General features: G+C 38.0%; 1 protein-coding gene and 1 long non-coding RNA gene across 2 annotated transcripts in view; both read left to right on the top strand.

The window, feature by feature from the left end:
* The first annotated feature begins 2,167 nt into the window (after positions 1–2,167).
* On the top strand, positions 2,168–10,887 carry LOC121955114. Its single transcript, XR_006106600.1, has 3 exons — positions 2,168–2,238; positions 8,073–8,284; positions 10,850–10,887. It is a non-coding gene; the product is annotated as an uncharacterized LOC121955114 (long non-coding RNA).
* Positions 10,888–10,992: 105 nt separating this feature from the next.
* il17a/f3 (interleukin 17a/f3) overlaps positions 10,993–11,401 on the top strand; it is a 41,221-nt gene continuing 40,812 nt past the window's right edge. Inside the window, exon 1 of the mRNA XM_042503986.1 lies at positions 10,993–11,169. Coding sequence (XP_042359920.1) covers positions 10,993–11,169 — 177 coding nt within the window. The remainder of the gene's footprint in view (positions 11,170–11,401) is intronic.

The raw sequence follows: 11,401 nt of genomic DNA, 5'->3' as shown, positions 1-11,401 counted from the left end.
ACAACTCCACCCTTGTTTAAGGTTTTGTTAGCCCAGGTGCCACTCCCATCTCATCACAATCAACCTGGAAGGATGAGGATTGTTTTGAAACTGTCTTTGTTTCCAGGACCAACAGACCTACGAGTATCATGAATGCCATACTTGTTTACAAAAAAAGTAATAGTTCAGCATAGAATTAACCCGCGCCAGTATGAGAAACAACAAAAAGAGAAGAACATAAATGAACAATTTGAAGCAGGAGGTTGATCTCTTTGTGATAATGAAAGCTCACCAAAAGTTAGAAAAGTCCCCTCATTTCATAAAATATTATAATTGACACATTTATATATATATACTGCCTGACCAAAAGTCTCTTCTCCATGATCGTCCATTATCCCATCCAACATTACAATGCAAAAGTGTAGTTAAATAGTATAAGAAAAAAACCCCATACCACGGTTTTGCATGTTTTATCTCCTCACTTCACTACATCCTATATTCTATATACCTTACATTTTTGGCAACCATTTTGATATCCGTAAACTACTTTTCTGTTTCAGATGCATTTTTCTTGGTTTCCATTGATTCTCTGACAGTATGGAAGTTAGTTAGCCGATTTCTGAAACCAGCTTAAGTTGTGTTACATGAATTGATGTTCAGTGTGATGGATCGTAAACTTCAATCTAGTTTTAAAAATTGACTCATTTATTTTTATCTTTATAATGTACATGCGTGAGTGGAAACCAGTGGCTCCTGGGAGTGGAATATGAATAATACATCCCGTAATCTTCGAGGTCTAAGATGTAATATTTAATGGCATTTAGCAGTGAAGTTGCAGAACTGAAACTGTCATTTTAAGTTTATATTAATCCTATTAAAACATAGTTCTCCAACATGCTTAGAATGTAGGAGAACTAAAATGGCCATCACAAAAATGCAAGAATGTGAATGGTCCTACCTAAAGCCATGTTTGATATATTTGCTTCAGGCTACTGGAGAACAACACGGCAGACTCAGTGGGAGTTCTGAAGTGAATTTTCAAATCCCAGCATAGTGATGGAATAGCCCACGTTACTCGACCTTATTCTGTCTTTGACTGGCTTACTCTAACAATCTTATCCTTATCAGTCATATTCCTCTTGCCTGAACCTCACCAATCCAACCACTGAAAGCAACAAGTGGTAGGCAGTCATAGGGAGAGTAAGCCAGGTCAGTTATTCACAATCCTGGGTTTCACAAATTTGCCCCTTTGAATGTCGGCTGTCTAAAAATGGCTAATTCTAAGGTAAAAAAAAACACAATGATTCTTATTTTCAGGTAATTATTAACTCAGAATTTATGAATATTATGTAATATTTCTGCCAATATAGGCCCCTAAATCCCAAAGTCAGGACCTTCAAACTCCACTGTATGCGGTAGTTTGAAAATGTCTAGCAGATATATAAAAGTAAATGTTCTCATCGGCTCTCTTGGCAAGACTTAGTTGAGAAGATTGATGCCATGTATGTAAGACAGTGATATCAATCTTCTTGTTTTAGTTTCAAAAGGAAAGCCAATAAGCATTTTTTCCCAAAAGGTCAAGTCAACATGATTCGTAGTAAACAAGTTAAATATTTCTGCCCTTAAACTGTTGTCTTCCTCTGCATTTTACTCAGAAGAAAAGCTTCGTGACAATGTCATAATGTTGCTACCTCCCTGTACTTGGCTCGCTTTATTGAGAAGAAATAATTTTTTAAATAGAAAAAAAAAAGTAAGAAAAAAGAAAAGAATCCCAACTCCCCAAAAAGCATGACGTAAAGTGTTGATGGAAAGTACTTTTTGAGGACTCAATCACCACACACTGAAAGTACTTGTCAGATGAATCCAGAATCCATGAGTGAGGGAGGTTCTTTAAGACTGTATCCAGATAAGACTGACATAATGAAAATGAGGTGTGGAGGGTGGCTTGAGCTGGCAGAGGACAGGGCCAACTTCACTTCCCATTCTTCCTCTCTTTTTCCGTCCATCTGCCCATTTGGGACAATGTCAAGTGTAGAAAACTGGGATTCTGTGCAATGGGTTGATGTTGTTGTCTTTCATGCTTCTTGCCTTTGAACTTGTGTTTTCGGCGTTGTGTTTGTTATGTGGGCTGTGGGGTTAGTGTTCAGGAATGTAACTGGCTGCTCAGTTGGTTGTTGTTCTGCTTCTTTCCAGTGTGCTGGCCGGCAAAGAGTGTGTCCTCCATGATGTCCCTGGGTCTGGAAATTTCAATGAGAGAATGTAAGTGAAAAGCAAACATTTGATTGACAATGAGTTTCTATTGACAGAAAATTCACCTGTGGCTCCTCTTGTCTTTGTGTCAGCGATCCCGTTAGCTCCGCCTGCTCCATCAGTCTGCCATAGAGAAAGACAGAAACGACAATAAAGACACGGTGTCTGTATGTAATTGTTTCTAATTCCCATTTCCCATCAAAATTAGCGTGTGAACACAGATTTTTCAAACACTGTAAACCTAAAAATAGGCTACGGAGTGCTTTCCCATTGCCAAGTACGAGGTACAAGGTAAATTTATTGTTACAGGGGAGCTGTGTTTGCATTCCCAGTGCGTTAAAAAGCCAGATGTTAGTGGTTGTTTGTGGATTTTTTGTGCCTAACAGCTTCTCTAAAGCTCACTAATTAATGTGGTTTATCTCGAGTGCAACACCAGCAACGCCTTCAAAATTATAAAAGTCACAAGTCCTTTATGTCATTACCGTAATTTAATTGTTAATTGTTACAAGATTGTTTTCCAAGAATGGCAAAGGCATGAGGCATACTCTGCTTCTGCTTGGCTGGAACTCGTTACCTTCATTTGTTGGGTTGGTTAGGTTTAGCCTGGAAGAGTGGGATTAGTCAGGGTGAGGATAAAAATATCAGGGTAAGCCAATCAGAGGGCGAGTAAGGCCGAGTAAGGCGGGACATGCCTTAGCCATTCTAGGAAAGAAATACTGGTCTCCTGTGGTAGTTATGTGGTAGACATGTCCACCATCAAGTAAACCTCCCCACACACACTTAATTGCTCTGTACACTGTGCCGCACAACTTCCCTTTTTGGTTCCATTATATAACAGTTCACATGATCCCTGCCACCTGCCTCATGATTACGCAAGTTATGTACAAATTATGGTGCATTCATTTTCATTGGTATGAATACAAAAAATAAATAAGACCAACCTTCTCCAGGATGTGTTATATTCTGCTACTTATCACCATTAATGTTAAGTAAGTATTGTAATCACAATTTTTAAACTTATTCTGTAGGTCATACGCAAAACATATCCACAACATAATCCTTTTCAGAAAATCATGGCCATAAGGGACTCATAACATCATGATCCATTTCTTTCATTTTTTTTGGGGGGGGGGACTCTACATAATTGGACATTTTCAGTGATAGCATAATCTATTTTCTTTTGTCCCATGGGTTTGCATGGTTTGAAGCTAATGAGGCCAATAGTAGCAACAATACCACAATTTTAACCATCCTCCTCTTATTGCTGATAATCAGTCACTTAATGCTGCTAATTGGCAGCTAAGGAATGAAAGGAGTGAGGCAGGGGCGTTTCTATGATTTGAGGACATTGGGGGCTTAGCCTGGACCCCTGTAGGGGAGTCTGGGGGATGCGTCTTTTTGATGAACAAGTTCTATTTTGATGCTTTTTTTTAAATGCACTCTGGTACCTTATTTACCCTGGCAAACCTTTTTTTTAAAAACTACTACTAAACAACTGGAAACAGAGACAAAAGGACGGTGGAAAATAGGCAGTTGATACCTTTGAGCTGTTCACATCATATGCATTGCCACTCCTCCTGTGGATGACAAAAAAGAAAGGTTATTAATAGTTAATATGACATGCTACATCTGTGTGTACTCAGTGTGTACGGGGACAAAGGTGCAGACAGGTCTATGGCTCAAGAACTTTAAAATGCTGTCCATCTGTCATTTACATCCTTATTGCCTTTATCGTCATGGTTTACACAGGTACCAGCACTCGGGTCAAAGTCCCCTGCTGTCCCTCCAAAAAGTCTTCATGTCTATAACTGCCATTCTGCCCTGCTAAACTGCAGCATTCAATTATCCGGCACAGCATAAAGTAAATCGCTATTCAAATCTGAACAGTGTTGGAGTTGATTAGACCTGACTGGCTCGGCTGAGCCCCGGCAGAATTGCATCTGCTTAACTTTGGGAAGACCAAGCTCTCATTAGCAAACTAACTAATTCAAAGCTCAAGTCAAGTTTCGCTCTACCAGCTACATTACTGAAGTAAAGGTCAAAGGCTTGAAATACATTGGACTCATGTTCTAAACAAAGATTATAATTAGTTAGCAGTCAGAGACATGAAAGATTAATTTTGAAATGTATGACCTAAATTTCTCCTAGGGACTTGAGACATGATTTAAATTTGCTTTACTGAGACCTAAGAATGTACGTGACATTTGTTTTAAGAATTAGATTTGACTTAGGGCTTGATTTGGCAAGACTTGAGACATAACTCGGGACCTGTTTTAAGGGCAACTTGAGATAAGCCTTGGACGTGCTGTGGCAAGATTTAAGACTAGGCTTGGAATTGCTTTTACAAGATGAGAATATACTTCGACTTGCTTTGATAAGACTTAAGACTACATATAGACTTAATTTGATAAGACTGATGACTAGCCTTGTAATGCTCTGACAAGACTTGAGGCTTGACTTAGACTTGCTTTGACAAGACTTTGGTATATGGACTTGCATTAATATACGTACTGCCTTTCTAGTCTTCCGACCACTCAAAGTGCTTCTACACTGCATGCCACATTCAACCATTCACACACACACATTCATACACTTGTGGCCACTTAGATGTCCTACTATGAAAATTTACAAGCTTTGACAAAAATAGAAATAGTGGACTTGGGACTTGACTTTAAACTTGACTTGAACTTGCTTTATAAAGACTTGAGACTAGATTTGGATTTACTTTGACAAGACTTGAGACTAGACTTGGTCTTGCTTTAACAAGACCTGAGACCAGGCTTGGATTTGCTCTAAAAGGGGATGAGTTGAAATTTGCCTAGAGACGACTCTAAAGTTAATTTAAAACTTGCTTTATGAAGACTTAAGACTTGACTTGAACTTGCTTTACCAAGACTTGAGACAAGGCTTGGATGTGCTCTTAAGGGCTTGAGCTGAGATTTGCCTAGACACGACTCGAAAGTTAATTCAAAACTTGCTTTGGCAAGACTTGTGACTTGTCTTAGTCTTCCACTGACAAGATTAGACAATGGATTTGGAACTTCATCTCCAGGTCTTGAAACATAACTTCAAATCACCTTACCAAGACTTGAGATGTGACTAAGTTTTTACTGGATCGGGACTTGATTTAGACCTACTCTGAAGACTTACAACAGGCTTTTGTGCATTTCCCCCCAAAAACGACTGAATTAACTATTAGGCTTCAGTGTTAAAAATGCTGGATCTCTTTCAAACCTCCTATAGTGAGATACCTCACTTGGTCATCAGAGAGCTGGGGTTACCCTGGTAACCTAAAGATCTCCTTAAGCAAGTGAAAACATTATTTAAAAAACTTGTCAGACTAATAAAATCTTATTACACCTTTATGTACTTTATTGCACAACATCTGTTCTTTGTCTGAACTCAATCACCACACACCGGCACCAGCGCTTTCCCCTGCTTTACATATACAAACATTCTGATGAGTTATGATTCTCATCTCTCACTACACTTCCTCTCTGGTTTCATTCCTCTGAGGGACAAACTGGCTCAGGAATGTACAGACGTAGACAGCAAAAGATAAGACTGTAGTTTCACCTCAAAGCTCCTCTGTGTCACTATCACTGGTATGTTTGGCGTGACAACCACAGTAAAGGGTGTGCAAACACACGCGCACATTTGTATAAAAAAACACTGACATGCGCGTGCATACACACAAACACAGACTCACTAGAATTCTATTGAAAGTAAATGATCCAGGCCCAGCCCGTTTTACTCAACTAGCTCACCCTTCAAATGCTATCTGACTGCACGTCTCTGCTTCCTCCTCTTTAAACAGCCAACACCCTTCATCAAAAAATCACCCATCGAGTCGAACAAGTCTCTGTTCTGCACTACTGAATAGCAATTAAAGCTGAGCAAGTCCGGTGACACAAAAAATGAATCAGCCAACGTATTTTGAACAGGAGAAGACTTGTTTTAAACTGGGTGGAAGTGTTGGCCACCATTACTCATACATTAGGTGGTACTGCTCTCAATTCTTTAAACTTTTTTTAACACTTTAAACCTGATCAATTTGTCTTGATTTCTGGTAGAAACATGGGAAGAAGGCAATGAGCAACGAACACAAAGGTGACTCAAAAACTATCAAGAAATTAGTAAAAAGTACAAGAAAATTAGCTAAAAGTTATTTTTAAAAAAATAAAAAATAAAATAAAAGGCAAATTAGACAAAAAAAAAAAGACCTGGAAAAAGTGTTTAAAAATTATTAATTAACTAATATTTCTGTCACTTAATTTTAAATATGTATTTATGATCATTAGAAACGTAGTTTTTCCCTAGATTTTTTCTTTTTCCCTAGACATTTTTCCCTGTTTTTTTTCTTTTTCGCTTGACATTTTTTCCCTAGCTTTTTTCCAGACATTTTTCCCCTTGCTTTTTTTTTTTTCCTACATGTTTTTCCTCTAGTTTTTTTTCTTTTTTCTAGACATTTTCCTAGCTTTTTTGTTTTCCCCTGGACATTTTTCCCTAGCTTTTTAGCTGTTTAAAAAATAATCTTAGAAATCTACTGATTTCTTGCACCTTGTTAAACATTTATTACGTAGTTGCACATTGCCTTTTCCCAATGTTTTTGAAAGAAATTGCACCAATTTTTTTAGGATTCAAAGGTTTAAATGACAGCATGGTGTAAATGGTCAAGGGCAGTTAAGGAACGACACACAATGACTCGACACATAGAATACTCAAATTAAATGTCACTTTGAGTAAACACATGCTTTACTCACTTGCTGCACTGGCCACAAAGGGCGAGGAGAGTGGCGCCAAGGATAAGGAAAACGACGAGGGAGATGATGCCCACCTCTGTGGATGTAAATCCACCCAACATGTCAACCATGCCTAGTGGAGCCATTGTCCTTGTGTTCTGTAAGGAATGGCAAAACCGCAACAAAGGTAACAATGAAGCTGGCACATGTTTTCAAAGCAAATTTACAAGCAAACAAAGTGGGTGTGTGAAGGTTTTACAATAAATTTTCAATTAGATACAAACATCTCAAATATTTAAGTCCAACATTTTCCAGATGAACATATTCCTCAAAAGGAAACATAATGACACACTGGTGAAGGAATTTTTTTTTAACTTGACAAAGTTAGTATTCTGGCTGCCTTATAATTTTAAGTTGACTGAATTTTAGAAAATAAGTTGAATCATTGCAAAATTACCTCAACTTCACTTCTCAGATCCAGTCAAATGAAAATATAAGGCAGGCCAGACACTAACTTTTTCTAGTTAAAACAAATCATTTTTTACAGTGGGCTGCAGAAGACACTGTAAAAAGAGAAACTTTGAAATGTTAGCTCTGAGGCTGCCTTAAATTTTCAAGCTGACTGAATTTAAGAAGACAAGTTGAGTAATTACAAATTACCTCAACTTATTTTCTCAAATCCAGTCAACTGGAAATTGTAAGGCAGCCCTGACACTAACTTTTTCAAGTAAAACAAATCGTTTTTTCTTTTTTTACAGTGGGTTGCAGAATACACTGTAAAAGGAGACAATTCGTTTGAACTTAAAAATGAGTGTCGAGGCTGCCTTAAACTTTCAAGTTGACTGAATTTGAGGAGATCAGTTGAATCAATACAAAATTACCTCAACTTATTTTCTTAAATTAATTCAACTTAAAATTTTGAGGGTGCCTGGACACTAACTTTTTCAAGTAAAAACAAATTGCTTTTTTGTACAGTGCAGACAATAATGCTAAGAAATAAAACTCAGGGATCATGACTTACATTGTATACTGCCTTACTCCGCTGTGGCTCTGTCACCGACTGCTGTCACTCATTAAACTACTCTGTGTGTGTCCCAGCAGGCTGGTGCCTTAGGGAGGGACTCACTTCATTGGTGCCCTGCCTGTGGTAAAGGAGGTGCTGACACCAGCCCATAAACAGCCCATTGTGTTTTTTGTCATCACTAAATCACATCTGCACCTGAGCGCCTCAGCACCTGAGATGCCTGCGGCTTACTGGAATGTTGGAATGTGTGACTTCGCCAAATATACTGACACGGTAATCTCCAAAGATGGTAGGTGATCGATTGAAAAACACACAAAATTGGTTCAAAGAAATGTACCAACTTCTGCTGAAAATGCTCCCCTGGGGGAAACCTGAGAGCTGAACCAACCCACTGATGTTAATTCATGTGTGTAGTGTAGCTGCCTGCCAGGGGAAAGCTCATTAGGCAGACACACACACACACACACTCATACACATTCAAACAACACCTCCCCCTAGCAGCAGTTTATAAGTCTGCAGAAAATTGGCAGCGATAGCAGGCCAAGGGCAGCTTCATACGCGTCTCTTTACACATTTCAAATATGCAGCCATCTGTGTTGTGTTGTATTCCTGAGCAATGAGTAATACATTATTCATAACATACTTTCTAACACACTTTTTACACACATTTTAATATGGAGGTTGTAATATGACTCCATGGTCTCCTATAGTCTGTTACATGTCACTGTAAAATATGACAAGTTGATCTTACTTTTTAAAAAATCTAGGAAATTGCCTTTGATTTGATTTGATTTCGATATATTTTGAACATGGACAAAAAGGGAAAAAGAAAAATGATACAAACAAGCAGACAGACAAAAACAATAATATTTACAATGAAAAACACAAGGCAAAAGAAATTCTTAAACAAATAATGACTTAGTGTACATATTTAAAAGGGAGTGTAAAGAAATAAAAATGTATTTAATCCTACCCCCTCCATAAGTGATTGAATTTCAATAAACCTGCCTCCAGGAAGATAAACTAGCAAAAATAAATACTAAGCAACCACATCAATAAACGGTAACGCCTGTAAACAGCTGGTAATTGTCAAACCCCCGCTTCATCCCTGTACCTCATGAAAATCATATTTTTATACATTTTTTAAACTGGTTTATGACACATTGATGTACAAAAACTTTTTCTTGTTGCTACAAACACTCTAAGTTTTGAAATAAATTTTTCCCCTTAAATTGTAACCCCCTTCTCGATCACTGGGCATTTTTGTAAATCGCCTTGAAAAATGTACGTAAATATAACCATTGGTATAAATTAATCTTTACTTCACATCAAATTTTTATGTTTACTTACAATTTTGTTATATTTATTTAATTTTGTGAGGTTGTTGCAACTTAAAAATGACAAGTTTAATCAAAAAACTCTTTCTAAGTTTTAGCAACCAAGTTTACTGAGCTATATATCTGCATTCTGCTGTTGGCAAACCAGTCAGTCATATTTGTGTTTTCTTAAACAAAAAAAAAACAGTTTCAGATTTTACGATGTGCAGTAAAAAGAAACCATTAGTTTTAACCCTTTGAAACCTGGATCATGCATCACTTTTCTTGTGCTGCCTCCAGATGACTCTCACTAGTTTTTAAACCTTTGAAGCTTTATCAGATTGGTTAGATTTCTTCTTTGAAAACAGGAATGAAAACAGCAATGAGCGACTTGCCAGGAGATGTCAGAATTAAAAAAAAATAATAATAATAATTTAAACAAACTAGAAGTATTATTATTATTAGGCACTTTTTAGGAAATTTTCTTCTTGTTGTGTTTTTTTTTTTACTCTTTTCTTTTTTGTGTGCACATTTTCAGCTATTTTGTTTTTGCTAATTTTCTCCTAATTTTGGGTCCATTTCCTCTTAAGTTGTTCATTGTATTCTTCAAATGTTTTTGAAAGAATTTAAGCCAGTTTGGTTCAGGTTTCAAAGGACTGATTCTAAAAAGTTAGTGTCCAGGCTGAATCATAAACAAAATGACCTCAACTTTTCAGCCCAAACTCTGACTTTTAAAAGTTAAAATAAATAGTTTCTTAAACAGTGTTGACATTTGTATTGCAAATTGACTAGCAGTTGGATACACACTTGATACTCAGTAAAAGACACTAAAAAAATATGCTGCTTTTGCAATGCATATGTTAATCTCTCCTTCTTGGTCCTGGTACTGAGAGCTGATTGGCTGGGACCACTGAAATCACCCTCACAAGGGAGGTATTAGAGAGAAAAGGCTCATTGTTCTGAGGCAGAGCAGGGTTTGGATGCAGGCTGAGGCCAGTGTAACTGGATTATTGTGCTTCAGATCACTTTTACTCTGACAAGATCAGTACTTAAGGCATGAAAGTGAGGGATAATGTAGATGATAAAGTCCCCCCTGTGCTGACATCCAGGCAGTGCTTCCCCCAAGGCAGGACCAGCGGGAAGGAGGACCATGACCACCCTCATACAGCTGCGGTCCCCCACACTGCCCACCCCTGGCAAAAATAATTAGGCTGATACACTGCCTGTAGCAATACACAAATTTGTATTGAAAAGTCTGGTACCAGGCTTTTGGTTTGCTACACATTACAGACCAAAAAATATGCTGAACTATCCTTTGGAAGATAAAATACCAGACCAGCTTAAATTGTGTTTAACCCTTTGAAACCTGACATTGCCTTTGCTTTCAGACGCCTTTCACAAGTATTTAAACCTTTTAAACCCAAACCTTTTCTACTTTTTTGACTAATTTTAAGGTAATTTTCTTGCACTTTTCGCAATTTTATTTATTTATTTGCTAATTTTTTTTCTTTATTTGTTGCTCATTGCCTTCTTTACAGGTATTCTAAAAAGTCTGCTGTGTCTAGTCTTACCCCCATCCTGATGAAATGCTTTGAGAAACTGGTTCTCCAGCACATCAAAGACAACATCCCTGCCAGCCTGGACCCTCACCAGTATGCTTTCAGAACCAACAGATCCACAGATGTCATATCTTCACTCAGTTTTCACTCACCTGGAGAATAAGAACAGCTACATCAGAATGCTGTTTGGAAAACGCAACACTCTGGGCTTCGGTACAACACTCTGCAACTGGATACTGGACCTCCTCACATACAGACCCCAGGGAATTTGGACCGGCAGTCACACCTCCTCTACATTAGTGCTCAACACCGGAGCCCCCCAGGGCTGTGTGCTCAGCCCCCTCCTGTTCACACTGTACACCCATGACTGCACTACCAGACATCAGGAGAACTCTATTGTGAAGCATGCAGACGACACCACAATCATAAACACCTATAGGTTCCTTGGAATTACGATCACTGAGAGCCTATCTTGGTCATCACACATCAGCACCCAGGTTAAAAAAGCACAGAAAGACTCTGCTTCCTACA

The sequence above is a fragment of the Plectropomus leopardus genome, chromosome 16, assembly GCF_008729295.1.
Source record: "Plectropomus leopardus isolate mb chromosome 16, YSFRI_Pleo_2.0, whole genome shotgun sequence".
Classification (NCBI taxonomy): Eukaryota; Metazoa; Chordata; class Actinopteri; order Perciformes; family Serranidae; genus Plectropomus; species Plectropomus leopardus.
The sequence above is the reverse complement of the archived record's forward strand: the minus strand, read 5'-3'. Positions and strand labels throughout refer to the sequence as shown.